Source organism: Melampsora larici-populina (assembly GCF_000204055.1).
Source record: "Melampsora larici-populina 98AG31 unplaced genomic scaffold MELLAscaffold_68, whole genome shotgun sequence".
Lineage (NCBI taxonomy): Eukaryota > Fungi > Basidiomycota > Pucciniomycetes > Pucciniales > Melampsoraceae > Melampsora > Melampsora laricis-populina.
In genome coordinates, this window is record NW_006768832.1 from 397,434 (window position 1) to 419,052 (window position 21,619).

Consider the following 21,619-nt stretch of genomic DNA (forward strand, 5'->3'; position numbering starts at 1 on the left):
CTTATCTCTCGACATACGACGAGATGTGGATAAGAAACTGGTGTTTCTAAATCAAGCACATTACATCAAAGAGTTAGGTGAAAAGTTCTTGCCATCAACTCATGTCTCGATTCACACACCTACCGACTCCAATTTCAAAGATCTCATGCCTCGACGGGAAGATGAGCCAAAGTCGAGTGGCCACTACCAAAGTCTGATTGGCGCCCTTCTATGGGTGGCTCAATGCACAAGAGCCGACATTTCATTCGCTATCAGTCGACTATCACAGTTCCTGCGTGATCCTTCGGAGTCTCACTGGCTTGCAGCAGTACGAGTGTTAAATTATCTTCTAACAACATCTCATCTCAGGCTCACTCTCGGAGGTACACCAACTATCTCTGGTTACTCTGACTCGGACTGGGCCGAGGACAGGCACGATCGTAAATCAACATCTGGCTACACCTATCGTTGGGGCCAAGGAGCGGTCTCGTGGAAGTCTCGCAAGCAATCGACGGTCTCTCTCTCAAGTACAGAGGCCGAATATAAAGCGCTATCAGATTCAAGTCGTGAGGGTATCTGGCTAAAGAACCTATTGTCTGAACTCCACATCAATGCGCCGTCAGCTATCCCTCTTCATGTGGACAATGAAGGAGCGGAAGCACTGGCAAAGAACCCTCAGCATCATTCAAGAACAAAACATATACACACAAGGTATCACTATGTTAGAGAATGTGTTCAAAACGGGTCAATTCAAGTGAAGCATGTAGCTTCAAAGGACATGTTAGCTGATATGCTGACAAAACCTTTAGGACGTGTAATGCTACAGTCTCATCGAACATTATTTGGCATTGTGTGATTTTCTTTCTTTCTCTTTTCTTATTTAACATTATGTTGATTTTTTTTTTTTTTCTCTCTTTCTTTCTTTATCTTAAATTTTTTTTTTCTCTCTTTCCTCCTTCAAACATTATTGATGTACATGTTGTACGCAAGGGGGGGTGTTGGGATAGTCCTGCATGACTTTTAATTCTTTATGTAAAAGTCCTGTGAGACTAACCCATGATACGTAGAATCTAAGTGTGTGCTCAACAAACATATTACATCATGTGAAAACCGTTATGTAAAAGTTTCACTATATAAATCCTACTGGAGCAGTCAAGGAAAGGTGCTTCTTCTTCACCTTTCCTTTGTCTCTTTCTCTGACTGTTCCAGGTAGGATTTCTCTCTGTTTTCTGTTTCTCTGTTTTTTGTCTGATTTAGTCCGTGAAATTTACACACCTTTCCTTTGTCTCTTTCTCTGACTGTTCCAGAGCTCAAGACACTTGCCTTGCTTCAGCACTATCAAAGTTGTAGTTCCTTAGATCATCTGAAAAATTTCCGGGAACACCCATCTGGCGTAGCAAATCTTGCAGCTTGGTGAGAAATTCATTCGGACCTCGCGTGCGAGTCTGAGGTGTTTGCTGCGGAAAATCTTGCATCCAGATGGACTATATCAAGGATGAATCAAGTCGTCCGATTAGACCAGAGCGCGAGGAAGAGTTTTCAAAAATATTTACATACATTTTCGAGCGTCTGGTAATCAAATTCAACTGGGTTCCCCGTCGATATAGCCACACGAACTCGATCGGCGAAGTAGATGATGAAGAACTTCACGTGCATCGCCCCATGAGCTAGGCTTCCTTTGGCAGTAAGTTTCATCGGTGGATGACAGAGAAATGTATTGGGGCGCTGTTTGAGTTTGAACGTGCCAGCGTCTTTGTCGTGTTTGATGATGAGGAGCGGAGTACCCGGATCGAACAAACCACGTAGCCAGCCGATGTCAACAACATACCCGCTCACCAAAGCCTTGGTGACTTTGTGTTTCTGAGAGTACCAGGCTAGAGGTCAGCTATCCAGCAAGAGCTGTGTAGGTAGTAAAAACTTGGGGCAGACTGGGTAAATGATATCCTCTGCACGTATAGCATCCTGCGAATCAGAGTGCCATTCATTGTAACTCAATTTAATAACTCCCTTCCAATACCCCGATGTTTCTAGTTTGGTGTTACTGGTGCTACTGGTGATTGACTGTTTTGAACGGCTGTTGGAGTCGAGCGAATGCGTTGGGGCCACAGTCTCTTCAGGAATAGGAGAAGATTTGTCGGATGAATCAACCAAAGTACTAGGTTTGACTTCGTTCTTATCGTCACGAGCCTTTCTTCGTGCCAATCGTTCAGCCTCAAGACGTGCTCGGTCTGGTATCAGATCCAGCAGGGAAGAACAGCCCGTGTTGGGTTCGTGGCGAGATTTCTTCTTTGGACGCGTGCTTTGTTCACCTTCATCACTACTGCTGTCTATGGATATCACTTGAGGCGTCTTGGCAGAAAGGTTGGAGGCCATCTTTCGTTTGTGCCGTTGACCGTGGGTACGAATTATCTCGTTGCGACTGGCGAAGGGTGGAGTAAGAATTGTTAAGCCAGCGAGAATTCTCAAAGGACCGCGTGACATCGCGCCTGTGAAGCGCCACGGCGCGACCGCGCCTTGAAGAAATTGGAAAAAAGGGGTGGGCGCGCCTTTTTGAGAATCACGACAAATCTCAGGAATTCTACATCCAATCACCAATATATGGGAGTTGTCAATAACAGTAGGAGGACTTCAATGACAACTATTTGTAATCTATCTTGCCTTCAAATGCAAAGCTGCTGCGGTAAATATTCTTCCAAACTTAGACTGTGTTCAAAGACTTTCACAATATTCATCTTCTTGACTTGAACCTTTATAGGTCAGCTTATATTTCCCAACAATCTTACCCAATTTGTTCATGTCTATTGCAATGATTGCGTTTCTCTTTCTTCATTGATCTCTGTAGGTTAGCTATTCTGGTAGTTAAGACAAGAGGTAATTGGAGACACACCTAGACATTTTTCATTGGTGCCCGCAGAGGCGTCCTCTGCAGCCTGCAGAGCTAATTATGAGCCTGTCTGACAATGATTTTCTTTGTTCAGGTAGCAGTGGACACATTCAGTGGCACTTGAGTGCAGCCCACATGTTACAAAGCAAAGCTATTCCAAAATCCTTTTTCATTCAATCATCTGCATCAAACATGCTCAAGATTCACTTGATCCTCCTTTTTAGTGATCCAATGGTGCAGTGATAAGAAATAAGCTTTTTTGGAGTAAGAGTGTTGATTTTATCAAATTGACTGGAATAACACTATAGCAGTGATGGGTTTTTTTCTCCACGCCTTATCAACAAATATTCTTCTCCTTTATCAAAGTCCCGGTTAGTTTTCTCTGGTATCAGGAGACTTTAACACCAAAGTTCACTATGTTGAATATTCTCAGAAAGAGCTGTCTCAGACACCTCCTGTAAAAGTCATTATATCTACAAATTATACTCTTTCAAGCAATGCATAGCCATTTTTGTGGTTTTATTACCACACTGGCTGAAAGGATCTGAGAGCGCCATAAACTGGGCAACCCATGTCTAATGTAAATCACATACATCTGTCACACATGTTGTTTTGCTGAAACAAACCAGTACTTTGGAATATTTTCTCCTGCAGTTTTGACTTCAACTTCTCAATCTTGACTCAATTATCTATCTGTTTGACTCAGTCTTATTAGCTGCCTGCTTATCAACTTGATTTTTCTCTCTGTTTTGATTCCATTTTTTTGTTTTCCACAAATTTTCTACATTGCTTGCTTCTTAAGCTTTGAGCTGTTCCTTCTCATTTGAAGATTTCTCTTCTACTCTACATTCCCTATGTATTCTATGCTCATACTACAATAATAAAATGCTGGTCAATATTAAAATACACCATCATGATCAAAAACATAGCATGTAGGCATAAAATTGTGGGATTTCTGCTTACATTGTAATTTATGCCTACTTTGCCAGTATGCATCTCACCTTGTTAGAATGGAAGTCCCTGCGCCAAAATCTATGTGCTTACATCAAGGGTTGACTGTAAGTAAAGTTGCAAAGTGTATTGTCTTTGAAACCCCTGAAGGTTGGAATTCAATCAAGACCCGTTCCAATTTTTAACACAGTCTCAATCACTCTAGTCCGCTTCTAGTGTGTCTTGACTCTTTATGTCAATACTGTCTCCACAATCATGGGCCAAATTTCATGTATTGTTACAGGTAGTTCTTGAATGAGTTTCAACCTTTAGTATTAGTACATTGATCAATATAGTTTTTTGACATACAAGAAAATACTCACAATGAAGCTCCAAGATCTAGGAAGAAGCACATTTTTTTTGTATCTTTTGTTCTCTTCCTGGTGCCTCAGTACTTAGCCTCTTGCTTGAGGCACAAAATGTAAGACCTGTCCATGGGATAGTAACATTGTAAGGAAGGAAAACAAAAAGAGAATGAGAAGAGAAAATTGTGACGAAAGCGGATATATTAAAAGAGTAAGCTGAGGCGCATTACATACAACAAAAGTTAGATCTAGTCGACTACAAGCCCACTTCTAGAATCTGTTGAATCTATCCAATTCTCCTCCTTTCTATTCTCCAGATATTTCCTTCACTAATACTATCCTAATTTCTCAATATAACTAATTTCATTTTCAATTTAAAAGACTTCTTAGCTAAAACAACTAATAATCCTTTTTTGACCTCCCATCCACCCAACAGGTTGATGATGAACATAGGGAGGTACCCTTAAATTGAGTGCAATAAATAGGAAAGGGGCGTTGAAGGAAGGTGGCAAGTGAATACCTAGATGACTTTCACCACCTTCAACGCCCTTCAATCAGATAACCAGGGCTCAGAAAGGAGAGTTCAACGGTGGAACTCTCCTTTCCGGGTCCTACCTCCCGCTATTTGACCTTCCCTCACCTAGAAAGAACTAGGCAAGGGAAGGATGAACCTTTTAAATTGCAATGTATTTGATGTTATGAGTTAAATGCATTTACATATCAATGGTTTTCTTTTCCACCCGGAACATGTTATATTTTTTGTAATGTCAAGAAGGTCAACAATTTCATGCACCAATTTTCAACTGCTCTTTACAGTGCATGTAAGGTATAGCAATCACACAAACATGAAATACTGCTTGCTCATCTTCAGGTTTCTTGATGTTTTTATGTTGTACATGAGGTACATTTGTAAATCTTATGTAATTCTTCATTGTGTAAAATCCAATTTTATTTCATTTGGTATGGTTTCTCTCATGAGTTAAATGAAAGTGCTAGACATGTTTCTTGTACATGGACATCTTGGTATATTCAAGGTTGTACAAATGTAATTTCTTTTTATTCTTTATCCAGCTAGTGTCTTTTTTCTTTTTTGCAATTTTGCCAATTTGATTGTCAGATCATTTGTCACGTGTATCTGGACGGATTAAGGGATGTGAAAGCAGGTACACTAGTCTAAAAGACATCTAACACACAACACCAGTAGGCTTTGGCTAGAAGAAATCAAAGATTTCAATGATGATATAAAGCCAAAACACAGATTCCCAGGAGATACAAGATATTTATTCAAAGATCTCAAGTTGTTCATACACATCCTATTGTCATTATGTCACTTTAGATGACTTTTTGGCAAAGGATTCACTTCTTGGATTCTTGTTCTGATAGGAGTCAAACAAACATGTAAAGTTTATGAGTGATAGTAAACTAGGATGGATTCAAAAAGTAAAGGAGGTAAGTCAAGGGTGGTAAACGGCCTATGACGTCAATCAAAAATATTTAGATAAAATAATCTGATGCACTGTTTTTCAACATTCCTATCTGTTGATAACAAGTGACCATTGGTCAAGTTAGGTGTTGCCTTGGCCAAGACCTCTGTGGACCTCGTCCAAAAAACGGGCTTTAGGTGTGCCTGCCAACCAAGGCTGCAACCCAACGTGCATGATGGGGAGGTGTTTGTAAAAGATTTATAGAACTCTGGAGACATTTCATGCTTGGTTCTGTTTGAATGAAAGGATACAAAATGAATTATAAAGATAGCATCCATCCAAGTGTGCTTCAGAAAAAGGAACATAAATGAAAGATCAAGTTTAAAAAGTTGATGTGAGCTAAGATGCTTGAGATGGGAAGAGACTAATCAAAGTTTGTTTGGCTAGCCATTCAGCTACATTTTGATAGAACACCATTGACCCATTCTGCCATTAGTCCATGAGTGAGTTTTTGCGGGTGTCTAGGGAAATAATTCTACAGAAGAGCATGAATTTCTCAGTAAGCATTTGAATACGTCGAAACTTAGTAAAGCAAGTCAATCATTTACGAGGTAAACATCTGGATTTGAACAAGCACCAGCCGTACTAGTGGCACTCTGAAGACATGAATCAGTGGATTGGTACCTATGGTCCAAAGTATTATGTTTCGTCAGATTAGCGGGTCACATGAAAATCTACTAAGCAAGATGTACTTACCCAAACGACTGAGGGTTGGCAGTGATAGCAGAGTAGAGCGTAGTGAAATCGACATAAGCAAATTGTATGGACGGATTTTGCGTTCTGAGGCTCTTCAAACCGGTCCAAATAATGTCATTGAACTGTGTCAGTGGGCCAGATATCATGGGAGGTGCTACAGGTAATCCCAAGAAGATTTGATCAGGCTCTATAAAAGTGGACAAGTGATGATCAGACACTGGGCTAACAAAGTACCACCACATTGCGAATGCCAGCTTGTAAGAGGCGTTCCGTTTGATGAAGGAGCTCCACAGCTGAGCTGGAGAGAGTTTGAACACCACGTCGCGAGGCTGAGGCCCAATCGTTGATTCCATAGGAGATCATCGCCATCGACCTTGTTCAATCAGACTGCATGAGTGTGATGTAAGTGCTTAATGCCAATGAGCAATCTCCATGACTCACGAAGCTGGATCGATGTGATTATGCTGATCCAAGAAAACTTGAACGTGTTCGATCATGTCCGTTCGTCGGACCTATCGCAAGGAGGAATTGTTGATCAAACTCACTTGACCAGTCAACAGAGAGATACTGAGGATTTTGATCTTACCCCATTAGGTGGGCTAGGGGAGAGTGCGATAGAGACTGGCGCGCCGCCCCTGGCATAATCCTTGACGAGAGCGCCGATCTGATTACCAAACTGTTCGATCCATACCAGACCATTAGAAATGCGCCCACTGGTGAAAATCAGATATCCATGAGCTTCAACCCATTCATCATTTGTGGCCAATTACTTGCCCGGACTCTAGGCCGTTGGGGCCTTGCACCGCTGGTGGTGCGGGGCTTCCAGTGGCTTGCCCATTGTAGACGTAACTATCGCCGAATCCATATATCGTCTGGGATAAAGTGCACAAACTTTGCATCAGTTCTGAGGATTTGGTTGGATGGTCCATTCCAAGTTAAAGATAGGACACCTTGATACTTCTCAGGTCGATGCCTGTATTGAAATTATTGAACTGAGGGAAGCCAAGCGCTCCGCAACTTGGTTGAACAGCCAGTTTTAAAGGATATGTGTTGATTTCTTGAGCTGCTCCATCGGAAAACAAGAACGTGAGCAGGGTAACCCCGAAGAAGAACATTGAACGAGACATTTTCCTTCACGCCAAGAAAAGTTTGAAAAATAATGATCAGTCGAAGTTTTCAACGTGATAAGAAACGGCCAAAAATTAGTATGGCTTTCCTCCCGATTTCATTGTGGTTGATATCCCTCTGAGCAATCGATGATTTTGACTCACGAGAGATTCCTAGTATCACCCGTAGAGTGTGCTATGTATCTACTCTGCAAGTTTTTCTAGCAAGAAAAGATCACAGATCCTTAAAACGATAGCAACCACGAGATGGATGGGATAAAGGCTTTTCAAAGAGGGTGCCCGATATCTGTCAAATCCAAAGGAAAAGGTGAAAAGTGAAAGATTCGCGAGGATACATCAAAGGTGCACAGATCACGCACACACTTGACCATGAATCGCCACCAATGGCTCACCTTGCAAGAGTCCAACTTTATCAACTCAACCAAGCTCCAAATGAAATACATCGACAAACACCACAGGACCGCCGTATTTTGGGAATGTAACGGGAAATGAATGTCGGAAATAGAATGTCCAAATTTAATGGTACATATTATCAGTGGCGTACCCATTCGACATTCACAGATACATGTATCAAACAGTGGCTATATTTCTTGGCGTGAAGGGTTGTAAAGAGGCATGTATACACTCTTGAACTCTTTACTTGCCAAATCACAGTTTTCAAATTTATGCAACTGGAGCTCGACATGTGGTACGTGTGGAAGGCTTCATTTAAGAAAACTTCAGGACGTGGCCGCGTGGGAAGAGGGGCTTAGTTGAGCTTAAATAAAGTGATACAAGAGGGTATAAAGGCCCATAACTCTAAGTCAATTGACCGAGAAACACACGGCATGACCTGAGATGACTTTGCAATTTGTGGGTCTGGAGAAGGAAGGGGAAGGAAGTTTGAGACAAAGGAATGTTTCCAACGATGACTTTCTTTGATGTAAAGTATACTGAAATGCTCGGTTCAGTTGAGATCTTTTATAGGATCATTTTCAGATATTAGCAATCCAAGACATCTGTGTAAAAGACTCTACCCTTTAGCACACTTGCGAGTATGTAGAAATTGTTCTGATCCACATCCGTTGATGATGTCACCGACACCAAATAGATTGTGATCCTCTTGAACTTGACGTAGGCCACTCCCTCTCTCAAAACGAGAGTAGCGGAGTGCAACTCTTATGACATGAAACTCGTTACATTTTATCAAATTTTGTTTCCTTGCGTTGTACATCCCACGATCCGTCAGCTTTCAGACAATTGAGGCTTACACAGAATTTGTAAAATACGTGAGAAAAAAGTGAAATTTGTTTGAAAGAAAGAATCTACACATTGATGAAGATGTAATGTTGAAACCATAGAAATATGAATGTATGCAGCAAGTTTGAAGGATCAATGTGGTGTATAAAGTTCTTATACGTATCAAAGGACACTTCATCAGGCAGTTTTCGAGGGACTGCATTTTGATAAAGCATCTTGCACCCATTCAGCCATGAGTCCATGGGTTAGTTTCTGCGGGTGACCGGGAAGGAAATCCTACCAAAAACATAAGGAGGTCAGAAATCGGGAAGAATACGTGAATGCTTCGGAAAGTCAAGTGCTTACGAGGTAAACGTCTGGATTTTTACAAGCACCAGCCATACTAGTGGAACTGGGAAGACATGAACCAAGGGCTTGATACCTGTTTATCAGACAGAGAGTTTTATATTGTCAAAATCGGGCGTCATAGTACAACATATCATATGAGATGTACTTGCCCAAAAGAGTGAGGATCAGTAGTGATAGCAGTGTAAAGCGCAGTGAAATCAACATAAGCGATTTGTAAGGAAGGATCTCGAGCCCTCAAAGCCTTCAAACCACTCCAAATGATATTGTCGAACTCTATAAGTGGATCAGATATGAAGGGAGGTGCTGGGAGTCGTTCCAGAAAGAGTTTATTAGGCTCGAAAAAGACGGCCGCTCTTCACAGTGATGATGGAAGAACTGACAAAGAACAACTACATTCCGCATTCCAGCGTGTATGATACGTTCGGTTTGACGAAGAAGCTCCTTGGCTGAGCTGGCGAGAGCAACACCACGTCGATGAGCTGAGGCCCAATCATTAATTCCGTAAGAGATCATTGCCATCGACCTTTGTTTAACAGATCTTATCAGTAAGAATACCGTAGTACATAAAAATGCACTACATTGCTCACGAAGCTGCATCGATGTGATTGTGCTGGTCCAAGAACGTTTGGACGTGTTCAATCATATCTGTTTGCTGAGCCTGTCAAAAACATTGAGCAAACCAAAACCGGTAAAGCAAATTACTTGAAAAGCAAAACAACAGAAATTTGGTCATGAGGGTAGTTATCTTACCGTGCTAGGCGAGAGTACGCGAGAAACTGACGCGCCCCCGACCGCATAATCCTTGACGAGAGCGCGGATCTGTTGGCCAAATTGTTCGATCCAGACCAGACCGTTGGTGGCCCGTTGGCTGGTAACAAAAATCACACTGGGTATAATCTTCTACTTCACTTGTAATTGATCACTGACCCGTATTTTGGATCGTTAGCGTCTCGCACCGCTGGTGGTGGGGGGCTTCCGGTTCGTTGTCCATTGCTCATGTAGCTATCACCAAATCCGTATATTGTCTGAAGAAATCATTTGCACACAGTCAATTTCAGCTCTGGGAGGTTGATTGATGCAAACAATATATATGACTCAAAAAACTGACTTTGATTCTTTTGAGGTTGATACCTGTGTTGAAGTTGTTGAAGCGAGACGAGCTGAGCGATCCGCATTTTGGTTGAACAGCCAATTTTAGGGGAGATGTGTCGATTCCTTCCACTGCTCCATAGGAAAGCATGGTCATGAGTAAAACAACAAAAAAAGAAAGCATCGGGCTGGTCATTTCGCTTGGGCGAAGCGAAAAAATTGAAAGACGATTATGAGTTGAACTTTTGAAAGTGACGAAAAACGGCAAAGGAAGAGTAATTGGTAGCTTGTCAGATGCGAATGAGGACCCAGAATCGTATGGGACCCACGAAATGGAAAATATATGTTAAGAAAGTGAAGGGTCTCAGATGCGTGAGGGCACGAATCACTCACATTCCCCTGCACCACGGATGACTTGTCTCGAAAGGACCCTACCTCACTGACACCATGTCATCAAATTCCCGGACAGTGGCGTACCACGTTGAAAACATCGGCATATCAAAGACTACTTGGCGTTCAGGGATTGCGAATGGATTGGCACTTTTTAACTCTTCATTGAACCTGAATACTCGATGACCTCAGGTCATGTTCACACTTCAGTAGAAATGGGTATAGGTACATCTATGGATAATGCAAGGCTTCTGGTGCGAAAACATTGAACAACAAGGCTCGTGAGTCGATTCACAGCACTGTGAATGTGTGGAAGGAAGCTTGAAGGCAAAGCAAAAAGGGGCCTGACCATAACATTTCTTGGCAGCTATCGAGATCTTTTTCTGAGGAGATATAATCTTGAGAAAAGAAAATCGTATCTTGAGTAAAGTAACAGAGTGTGAGAAGTGTGGGTGTGATCATACTTCGTTGCATACAGTTGTTTCTAGAGCTAGCTAAGCCGAAAGCACTTCGATCTAAAGCCTTTCCAAAGCTTCCAAGGGGGTTCCTTGGGCGCCAAATATCCCCAGTGGGATTATAAGCTTTTTTCATCTCTGCTCCTGCTGATCGAAATGAATGGGTGTTGTCTTCTTCAAACATATCAAACGCGGTCCTCTTCTAGGTACTGTCTTCCTTCTCCTCTCAACCTCTGCTCAAAACCCTATTGATAAAAGTGGTGCTCTTTGAAAGCCTTCAACTATCCCTGCCAATCTGAACAACAAAAATAGAAAAATGTCAACAAGTCAAGACTTCAAGTTCCAGGGGCTTTTCCATTCTATCATCCTCATAGCAACATCATTAAAAGAAAATCTACAACAAATGCTCTCATACAAATACGCATATACCATTGTTGTAAGTAAGTGATGATATATTCCACTCCAGGTAAAAGCCGTTCAGGAAAGCCTGACCATTTTTGCCCGAAAAACTCAAGCAAATTGGCTGCAGATTTGTGACGAGCTTCCCTGAGTTTTGCTGTACTTATCATTCAATAAAATCTTACCAAAACTTGCAGCTTTCTATATAGGTGATTGTAATAGCTCATGGTGATCTTCAAATGATGTATATTGAGATTTGGAGAAAAACACTGGAAATTAAACGCATCACCTCTGGTGCGGCCGGCATGAAATTCTCATGAAGAGAATCCAGCCATTCTTGAGTATGGTCACTGGGGTACAGGCCCCATAAGTACATCTGGTATGTACAGAAAAGCTTTGGAATTGCTCTCAGTTCAGCCAGAAACACAGAATTTTTGACTGACATAAAAAACAAATGGGAACAAACCAGGCATTCATGAACCAGTGAGGTAAAGGGATGCTAACCCTCTGATAATTTTTTTCAAGCATATATCGAATACAATAAGCCGCAGAGGGAAGCCACATGATAACCCAAGTATCTGAGAAAACAACAACAATGGACATCGTGAATATGATAAAGACTAAAATGATATAAATTTTATGACAAAGTTACAGAACAACATCCATCAAGGACAGTTCTCTGTCTATCTCTAAGATCTACAATTTGATAACACCCCCTGAACCCATTCGGCCATGAGTCCATGGGTCAGTTTTTGCGGATGGCGGGGAAGATAATACTGAGGGAAATCATCAAACACGTTACTTGAGTATCCATATCTTTATCATTGATGAGATTAAGTACTTACGAGGTAGACATTTGGGTTTGAACAAGCACCAGACATACTAGTGGCACTTGGAAGACATGAACTAGTGGATAGGTACCTATGGTAGAAGAGTCGTTGCTATTTGTCAAGATTGTGTCAGAAATAAATAGGAGTTTTAACACACTGACCCGAAGGAGCGGGGATTAGAAGTGATAGCAGAATAGAGCGCGGTAAAATCAACATAAGCAAATTGTATTGCAGGGTTTCTATTCCGAAGTGCCTTGAGACCGTTCCAAATGATATTGTTGAAGTTGACCAGTGGACCAGACATCATGGGTGGTGCTGCAGGTCATATGAGACATCATTCTTCAGTATACATGAATCGAGTGATGATTCAAAGGATAGCTTACAGAGAACAACCACGTTCCGAATTCCAGCTTGGACGAGTAGTTCGGTTTGGCGAACGAGTTCTTGAGCTGCCTTGGGAAGGTTTTGAGTACCATGTCGAGAGGATGAGGCCCAATCATTGATTCCGTAGGAAATCATTGCCATGGAGCTTTTTTCGACACGATCAGTCAAAAAATTGGCGCTCTACGGAATTGAGTCATTTTGTTAGGGATGTAAGTTTAACTCACGAGGACGCATCAACGTGGTTTCTCTGATTCAAGAAAGTTCGGACATGGCCGATCATGTCCGTTTGTGGAACCTATTGCCAGAGAAAGATGTTCGCGAGATTAAGCAAACGCAGTTGAAAAAGCAAGAGAGACTTACTTTCAGCTTACATCGCTGGGAGAGAGTGCCCGAGAGACAGATGCCCCCCCGGCTGCATAATTCTTGACAACAGCGCCAATTTGATTGCCAAATTGTTCGACCCATACCAGACCGTTCGAGGCCCGACCACTAGTGCAAATCAACTAAACATGAGTTGACTCATGATATAGGTTTGATCATTTAGAGTCAGTCACTTACCCGAAGTGTGGGTCGTTGGGATTCCTTTGTACGGCTGGTGCTGGGGTAGTCCCGAAGGTTTGCCCATTGCTCATGTAGCTATCACCAAATGCGTATATTGTCTGAAGTCAATCAATGCTATATTGTCAGTTCTAAGGTGCTGATTGTCACCACATCATATAGTGAAAATAACCTACTCTGATTCTCGACAGATCAATTCCTGAATTGAGATTGTTGAACTGAGACGACCCCAAAGAGCCGCACCTCGGTTGAGCCGCCAGTCTTAGGGGAGAAGTGTTGATTGATCCCTGTTGCCCTGGTCTAGGCATGGCCATGAGTACTAAAATCATAAGAAGGAACATCGGGCTCGTCATATTGCTAGCCTGGAGGACAGATAGAATATTGATTGTTAACAATTGATAATTATCAAGATATGAAAGGGCGTTTGTATCAGAGTGTTCGACTGAATGAGACACGGAAAAAGCTGTTGAAAATTTCGGACTGATCTTCGTATGCTTTATATCGCTACATAAGACGAGAAGATAGTCGAGAGGAAAGCATGGGGTCAGTGGGGTCACTCTGGTGATATCGTGATCTCCTGGAAAGACCTCAAATCGCCAGAACTTTGACACCGCGAGATGAAGAGATCAGGCCAGATCGAGAGACTCATCTCGCCTCATGAGATATCTGGTCACCTTAGAAGCACGTCAGCAAAAGAAGAGCAAAGATTGGCAAATGTGCTTCCTCACTCGCGATCACCACGGATGGTTTCCACCACCCCACAACATTCCTGAGTCGACCATTTTTCCAGTCGAGTGGATTCGACCACGAAAGGCCCTCGAATCTTTCGTCAATCTGGAAATCGGATTACGGATTTGTGATCTACAAAGGTCGGCGCATGAATGAGGCGTGCAATCTGAGTTGCAGTGGTATACGTGCTTCCCGTGGTGTATGGAAATGGTGGATACTGGATGGGCAAAACTCATCACGCCGGACACTGACTTTGGATCTCGCTCATGGGGACCTGATCTTGCTGATTGTCCGTCTGGTTGATAACAAAGCCCCGCGAAGCACAAGGCACTTCGTCGTGGTCGTCTTTGCTTCACAAGCGTCGCAAAAGCTTTGTCACACACCTCACGATGTGAATTTTTCAAATCAAGGGTCAATTTTTGAACTTGATGCTGAAGAGGACAATTGAAGTGCAATCAGTATGTCATTTATGCATTGAGCCCGCTCGAGGTGGAAGGAGGTGAATCAGGATGGAATCTGGATGGTTGCTTCTCGGTCTCGGCCCCGATCAGCCAGCTCCACTTTCAAACCGGGTCACATTCTGCATGGCACATGACCTGCTGACCCGTGACAAAAGCCAGGAAAAAATATTGAAGCCAGGACTCATTCTCATCGAAATAACAATGCCACACCCAAGGACGCTTCAGTTTCTGATAAACCGTCTTCGATGTCCATTTTTCGAATGCACTACCCTACGCGATCGGGCGTTCCGGAACCAATTGGCGAACCTCAGACTGGTCTCCGCACCTTACCATTCCACCTCTCCGCCAGGGTCAATGTCATGCTACCGGCTACATACAGCAGTCTCCCGCTTCCATTCTTCTTCGAGCCCTACGAGGCAATCACATGACTTGAACGAGCCAGATCGCGAATCAGACCGCGCATTTTTGAAGATGGATGAAGAGGAAGAGGCCGAATTACGACAAATATTGCGCTCGAGAAATCAATCGAATTCTTCCAACTGGCAAGAGCCTGTTTCCGTTTGGCGAAATGATCAGACAGGAGAAATTGAATGGATCGGTGCGGAAGACATTCCAGCTGAGACTGACGCATCAAGTGATACCAATCCATGGTTTGTGGACGAGCCGGAACCTGAGCCTTCCGTAGCACCCGAGTTATCTACAGCCTCCATCTCCAGGCCAGCTCCACCAGCGCCCGAAAACCTCCCCTCTGAATTCCTTCCCCTTTATCGATATCTTATAGACTCCCCATTCGTGGAACGTTCTTCAATCTCTTTCATTGACGCCAAGGCTGAGCCATATGGACAGGGCGAGTCGGCTTGGACAGACTGGGTGGTCGTTGTACAGATGAAGGAAGGTAGAGAGGGTGGAATTCGGGGTGCAACAGAGGCTATTCGAGAGATTGTGAGCCAAATGTCTCTAATGTGTTGTAGGACAGGCATCTGACATTACTTTGAAGTTATCGGCCGCTTCCTCGGCAAAAGTTAGAACCGAGGGGATCTCGAGTAATCCCTCAACCTCATGGAGTATGGTAGATGGGGGGAAAATTGTAGTACATATTCTTACAAGGGAGTCCCGTGACATTTATCAAATCGAGGACATCTGGACTGGTCGACCTTCAAATTCAACAAGCAATTGACGATCAACAGGAACGAATTTTCTTTCAAATTACGTTCGATCAGTAGTCTGATAGGTCACTATTGATTCGGTTGGCGTTCCCGCGATTGATGGATTGGAGGTCGTTGCCAACTAACCGCAATAGGTTGCCATGCATTCAAGGACGGTTTTATCTAGAAATTGAAAGAGTGAATGTTCCGCTTTCGTCCATGTACGTGTACTTGACACACGAGGTGAACTTCATGCTTTTGGATGTATGGCTGAAAAAACGCATACATTGTTCTGTCATCAAGTTGCGCGCTTGGTCAATGTCAATATCTCCCTTGAGGAGATTTTTGAGATGAGGCTTTGCTATAGATTATTGAAATTTATTATTGAAACTTGCCAAATTGTTACAGCATGCGTGTTTACTGCTTCTTTACTTGAGTCCCCATAGGAAATATCAACTGCCATCAACTACAGGTATCAGTGGCAAAAGCCTCTTGTGAATGTCACATTCAATCCGACTCTAGATGTGCACAAATTTTCATCAGTAGGTGAAGACATAGTGGACCAGCATATCCAAACTTATGGCCTACACAATAATCCTGGAAAATTCCGTTTTCAAACTCATAAAATAAGTATTTGATAATATGGAAAGCCCCACACCTGAAATCCTGTTTGGTCAGAGTTGACAAACACCTGTTGAAATACCAAGGTTCACCAGTTTCTTTAAACAAATGTTGGACAAATTCTGACGATGTTGTTTCAAGGACAGTGTACATTTTGGGCAACCTTTTCCTCATTTTGGTTACAACATGAAATGTTATAAATGTTTGGTAATTGCTTTGGAGACTAAGCATATATGTCCTCAGGTGGCCACTCAAATACACACCAGACAATGGTGCGCTAAAACGCTCAGATGTGTAAAAAGACAGTGTACAACACTACTCACGTGGCTATCACAGGAGTGATTTAGTACCATGTATGACCAACCTTGCACCCATTAGGGTAGCAGAAGGCTGTCGTGTTGGTAGATACGCATTGAGTACATCCACAAAGGAGTGCTTTAACTGGTTGTTCCCCTCTACAGGCTTTCAAAAATTAGATATGAATTGTGTGTAGATTCATTGAGAGGTTCTATAATCAATTATATGGTATGATATCAAGGCTCGAGACGTCTAGGATCTCTAGGGAACATGCTTGCTTTCCGGATATTACCTAATCCACAAAACAACATCACCACTCTCTCTAATCCTACTCCTCCACCAGCATGCGGTGGACAACCTAATTTGAATCCATCTACATAACCTTTCATGTCATCAGGATTAATTCCAACATTTTTCATACGTTCGATTAAGAAGTTTGGTTCGTGAATACGTTGAGCACCAGAGATGATTTCTTCACCGCCTAGAAAAATTAATTAGATAGATGGATTAGTTAACCCTTCATCTAAAAGCTTCACAAAGAAGGTCAAAGAGGCTTACGCATGAAGAAATCGTAACTGTTACTCAATGTCTGGAAAAAAAGGATCGAACACGCGAAATGAGTATTCAGGGAAATCGAAGGATGAATCTACAGGAGTTATAAAGGCCTGGTAACTCAACTGGATCAACTGCGTCTGGCATTGTATAGAAAGGTCGGATAGATAAAGGAAATTTGTCGATAATATAGTAATCTGCAGGTGAAAGATGATGATAAGCTTATCCAATAATCGGTTGAAAGGGTTTTACAGTCCATTGACAGGTAAGATATAAAGCTCACCAGTATCATACTACAAAGAGAGCCCATCAAAACAGGTAAGTAAAAGCCCATTTTCAATGGAGGTGTAGAAAGAGGGCTTGATCCACAGGACTTACTTTTGCCTTGATGAGTTTACCTAACTCTCGTTCTTGTTCTGTGCCCATATCTTCTCCAAATTCAATAGCATGTCCATTGTCCTTGAGAATCTGAATAGCCTCATGATGTTTCAATCTGAGAGTCTCGTCAAGGAACTTAAAGTTATCAACCGGATGTTGGCTTTTGATAACTTCAATCTCTTTTGAGCAGTGGCTCTGAAGACCTTTGAAGATATGCAAGAACATAGCATCGAGTAGATCGACTGCCTCGTGGTAATGCTCCTGAAGTGACATCTCGAGATCTAGTCCAGTGAATTCAGCTGTTGTCAAAAGCAAAACCCATATTAGAATACAATCATATACTCGAAAATTGCGGTCTAGCACACACTCAACTCATATGTCGATATGTATTAGAATTTTCAGCTCGGAAGACAGGTGCAATCTCATAAACTCTATCAAAATCAGCAGCAATAGCCATTTGTTTAGCTAACTGAGGAGATTGAGCCAAAAACGCAGGCTGATCGAAATATTGAAGCTTGAATACACTAGCGCCGGATTCAGTAGCAGCTCCTTGGATCTTGGGAGTGTGGATTTCCATAAAGCCTTGACCATCAAGGTAAGCACGAAACAGGTTACAAACTCGAGATTGGACTTTGAAGATCGCATTATTGACGGGTGTCTAAAATATGATGGATCTCGCGTCAGCCTCAATTCATTCCGAATATCAATCAGATTGAGTCCAAAAACAAGATTTAAATATGCTCAAGCTGACTCGTAAATCCAAAACGCGATTGTCCAGTCGAGTATCCGAGCCAACTGTCACAAATTGTTCACCCTCCTGGTATAACAGAGCAAGCGAGTCAGGATCGTGATTGTCTCAAAAAAGAGTATGAAAAGGGTAAGGACAACAGTCTTACTTTGGGGACTGCATCAACGCTTCTACTAGCATCTTCAAGAGAGAATGGCAACTTGATGGGTGCCTCAGCAACCAAATAGACCTTATCCAACTTAATCTCAGCATTCGAAATCGAACATCCCTTTACACCTTCAATAGGTTTTTGTATAACACCCTCTACAATGACAATCGATTCTAAAGAAATCCCGGTGGTAAACTTGACCATCTGTTTTGAAATCGTATCAGGAGTAGCCGAGAGAATTGCCTGAATTGTGGATATTTGTTGTCGCAAAACAAGAAAGCATAACTTTGCGCCTGTCAACAGTCAAAGTAATGGTTCATGAGCTCAATTGACTTTAAAATGTTGTATTGGCATTTGAGCGACTGGTGCATGTTTTTCGAATACTTACTTTGAGAGCGAGAATTGTGTACCCTAGCCTGCAGACGAACCCGTTGACCGACCATGGTGGCGTCAATCTGTTCCACTTTAGTCCACGTGTAAACTTTGATACATATGAAAACCCAAAGTCAAATCCGCTATTCCAAAGATATGCGGGGTACCCATCCGAAAGCAGATATCGGAGACCGACATCAAAAAACTTACGATTTTGCTCTTGACTTTGATTAAGTGGAAGTTTTCCATAATTTTGAGCAGCATAATCCACTTCATTTGCTTCTCGTTTGACTTTCTCCTCTTGTTCCTTTTGTTCACGTTCAGCTTTCTTCTTGGCCTTTTCTCGTTCTTTTTCTAATTTTTTAAGAGCTGATTTGGAAAGAGGTTGACCATCTTCCCTAAGAGAAACCCCATCCCAAATGTCAACTTCATATCACTTTTCTAGAGTCGAAGGATTGTCTCGAATAAAAAGTTACCCTAGTGGGACTGCCAATGCCTCTGCGCTTGGTTTCTCGATTTCAGCCATCGAAGGAGATCGTAAATAAGTGTGGGTGGACGAAAAAGACCTCGTATTCAGATGGCGAGTATGGTGAGTTAAGGTATTTGGTGAGATTCGTAAGTTGAAAGCTCTTGGTATGATAAGCCGTCGAGTTGGGTAGTAAGTTATTTTGAATCTCATTCCACTTCAACTTTCTCCGATCAACCAATTCGAGCCACAAAAACTCCAAGACACTCTATGTGTAGCCATATGTGACCTAACCATGACCCTTCAAAAGCCATACCCCCTCCATTCTTGCGGCTTGCCACCAATCAGATTCTGTGTCAAGTGCAGCTGGGCACAAGGCTTCCTGAAACGCGGGGCATTTTTGGAGTGAAACACAGGGAGGTGCATCTGCAAGGTTGCCTTTTGACTTCATGAATGACATGGGAAGGAAGTGGTGTGCAAGCATTTGAAGGAAGGCTTTCTTAATGACTAAAAAAGCCACATATTCAATCCTTGAACATGTGGTTCAAGGAAATCTGCATGCAACTTCAAGGACACCTCAAAATTTCCAGCTTGCTTCTAACCTAGAAGGTGTGATACAACAAGATTTGTCTGATTTCACAGGATAAATTGTAAGATGATAGATAAACAGTCGCACACCAACCAGCTATATGGCTCTAACCTTCTGGAGTAATTGCAAACTTCTTTCAAAGATTGCAAAAGACATCACCCTTCTGAGCTCAAGGTGGGCTAATGGTTCAAGTGATGTGGCCCTTTACAGTCATCTAGATTTGAGCCCATTAGTAATCAAGCATGAGGAAGCATCCCAATCTGATGAGCCTGTGCACAACCAAATAACAGCCAGACGCTTTTGTTAACCAACTGGACATGATATCCGCTCAAAATGGCAGTAGATCAACAGCAAGCCAATTGAGTCAGTGGATTGGTCTTCAATCAACTATGTAGGTTTCTTTCTTGATGGGCCTCAAAGTTGCGTCCGATGTCATTTGTGAATCTCAGCTGGCTTCCATTGAGCTCTTGTAATGTTCTTCAATTCACCCTGATATGGTTTTATCAAAACCTAGACATCCCTCACAAAATTGGGATTGATAGTGAGACCCTTACTAGAAGATTCAAAATACGACTTATAAAACGTTGATTGCTTGAGTTACTCGAAAAAGGTATACCAACACAATTGGGTAACAGAGGTTCAACGGCTTGACAAGAGTTATCCGTCCCAATCATCGTCATCTTGCATGATTTGCACTGAAGGGCTCACTCGAATGCGAGAGCCAGAAGTGCTACCAGCCGTGCTTTCCACGGGCAAGACTCCTTTAAGAAAGATGAGTACAGTGTAATGATCCTCAGAATGTGAGGAAATAATAACTCACCAGATTGTTTTAAACGAAGTTCAAGCGAAGCTGTGCTGAATCCATCAGTTCCCTCTTCAGTCAGGCCTTCAAATCCAATGATCCTACCATATACGCACAATATCTTCAGCTCCACAGACAATGACTCGAGTGCTCAATACGGACTACAGGATCATCAAGCTTACCGGTCTTTGGTTACCCCATCGAGAAAAACAAACACACAAGGTAAGACCTTAATTTCAAGCTTGTTTACCAGCCATGGTACATCCGCAACATCCACTCTCAAAAACCTAGTGGCAAAGTATCTGGTAGCTATCGACTAGATTTATTAAGTGTCAGTAAAAGCTCGCATCCGAGGCATAACCAAGAAGAACCCCACCTCTAGATGATTGTCCATGATCTTGCATCTCCTGAAATCGCCATGGAAAAAATGAACTACTGCAAATTTGGCTTTCCTGTAGAATTATTTGCAAAGTAAATGCCAAATCAGTCATCATCTATCTGTTCCTGAAGATTTTCATAAAGGATACCTACGCGGTAATCTGGATAACCTCTTTTTCATTCTTGATTTGAAGGTATTTACCATGATGATTCTCTTCCATTTGTTGTCTTTTGATAAACCTAAAAACCATTCGAAATCGTCAACAAAGAACCGTCAACCTATGGCAAAAAGAGAGATATCGATCGTACGAGATACATGTTTTGTCGAAATGATGATAGTGCTAGTAGCTTTAATGATGACAAATGACCAACTCTTGACGTAATTCTTCCATCCTCTTTTCTCTCATTCCACCTAGTTCGAAATCCTCTTCTAATTGGTCTAAGAGATCTTCTTCCCTTTCGCTACCTTCCTTTTCGTCTTCGTCATCCGGATTTCTCTTCTTGAGATAGTTGGCTTTCGAGTCTATGATAGCCATAGTTGGTTATAAACTGAAGTCCAACAGGCTTTTGATCTCTTTTGATCCAGTTGACGGTAATTTGCTCTGACTGACTGACTGACCTAAAAGTTAAAACCCAATCGGACAGGCTTTCTGACTTAAATTAAGTGACCTTAATTACATAGTGAAGATTTACATACACAAACCTGTTTATTACCATGGTCAACTTTTTTGCCAACCCATCAAGTCCATCGACATACAATTTTGGATTTGACCTCA

The 21,619-nt window shown here is 42.2% G+C and overlaps 7 protein-coding genes across 7 annotated transcripts; 1 reads left to right on the plus strand and 6 right to left on the minus strand.

Annotated features, from left to right (window-relative positions):
• Nucleotides 1-1,333: 1,333 nt before the first annotated feature.
• MELLADRAFT_94260 (uncharacterized protein) lies at nucleotides 1,334-2,352 on the minus strand (the record flags this gene model as incomplete). Its single annotated transcript, XM_007417103.1, has 3 exons — nucleotides 1,334-1,447; nucleotides 1,537-1,839; nucleotides 1,909-2,352. 3 exons carry the CDS (start codon nucleotides 2,350-2,352, stop codon nucleotides 1,334-1,336), a joined length of 861 nt encoding a protein of 286 aa, XP_007417165.1.
• Nucleotides 2,353-6,178: 3,826 nt separating this feature from the next.
• On the minus strand, nucleotides 6,179-6,707 carry MELLADRAFT_94261 (uncharacterized protein; the record flags this gene model as incomplete). The annotated part of the gene is made up of 3 exons (XM_007417104.1): nucleotides 6,179-6,266; nucleotides 6,339-6,492; nucleotides 6,566-6,707. The coding sequence occupies 3 exons, from the start codon at nucleotides 6,705-6,707 to the stop codon at nucleotides 6,179-6,181; spliced, it is 384 nt and encodes a 127-aa protein (XP_007417166.1).
• A 2,928-nt stretch (nucleotides 6,708-9,635) lies between these two features.
• MELLADRAFT_68515 (uncharacterized protein) lies at nucleotides 9,636-10,337 on the minus strand (the record flags this gene model as incomplete). The annotated part of the gene is made up of 4 exons (XM_007417084.1): nucleotides 9,636-9,710; nucleotides 9,803-9,920; nucleotides 9,980-10,077; nucleotides 10,161-10,337. 4 exons carry the CDS (start codon nucleotides 10,335-10,337, stop codon nucleotides 9,636-9,638), a joined length of 468 nt encoding a protein of 155 aa, XP_007417146.1.
• A 1,737-nt stretch (nucleotides 10,338-12,074) lies between these two features.
• MELLADRAFT_112629 (uncharacterized protein) lies at nucleotides 12,075-13,510 on the minus strand (the record flags this gene model as incomplete). Its single annotated transcript, XM_007417128.1, has 8 exons — nucleotides 12,075-12,161; nucleotides 12,231-12,306; nucleotides 12,377-12,530; nucleotides 12,599-12,744; nucleotides 12,824-12,894; nucleotides 12,971-13,088; nucleotides 13,158-13,235; nucleotides 13,401-13,510. 8 exons carry the CDS (start codon nucleotides 13,508-13,510, stop codon nucleotides 12,075-12,077), a joined length of 840 nt encoding a protein of 279 aa, XP_007417190.1.
• Nucleotides 13,511-14,818: 1,308 nt separating this feature from the next.
• On the plus strand, nucleotides 14,819-15,524 carry MELLADRAFT_94264 (uncharacterized protein; the record flags this gene model as incomplete). Its single annotated transcript, XM_007417105.1, has 2 exons — nucleotides 14,819-15,289; nucleotides 15,345-15,524. The coding sequence occupies 2 exons, from the start codon at nucleotides 14,819-14,821 to the stop codon at nucleotides 15,522-15,524; spliced, it is 651 nt and encodes a 216-aa protein (XP_007417167.1).
• Nucleotides 15,525-16,646: 1,122 nt separating this feature from the next.
• On the minus strand, nucleotides 16,647-19,017 carry MELLADRAFT_40205 (uncharacterized protein; the record flags this gene model as incomplete). Its single annotated transcript, XM_007417067.1, has 9 exons — nucleotides 16,647-16,891; nucleotides 16,969-16,999; nucleotides 17,089-17,183; nucleotides 17,337-17,639; nucleotides 17,713-17,998; nucleotides 18,092-18,157; nucleotides 18,246-18,529; nucleotides 18,625-18,717; nucleotides 18,819-19,017. Coding segments are annotated over 9 exons (1,602 nt in total), but the record flags the coding sequence as incomplete, so codon positions are not given.
• A 1,303-nt stretch (nucleotides 19,018-20,320) lies between these two features.
• Nucleotides 20,321-21,379, minus strand: MELLADRAFT_94266 (uncharacterized protein; the record flags this gene model as incomplete). The annotated part of the gene is made up of 6 exons (XM_007417106.1): nucleotides 20,321-20,424; nucleotides 20,484-20,566; nucleotides 20,648-20,781; nucleotides 20,842-20,917; nucleotides 20,997-21,083; nucleotides 21,216-21,379. The coding sequence occupies 6 exons, from the start codon at nucleotides 21,377-21,379 to the stop codon at nucleotides 20,321-20,323; spliced, it is 648 nt and encodes a 215-aa protein (XP_007417168.1).
• Nucleotides 21,380-21,619: the final 240 nt, after the last annotated feature.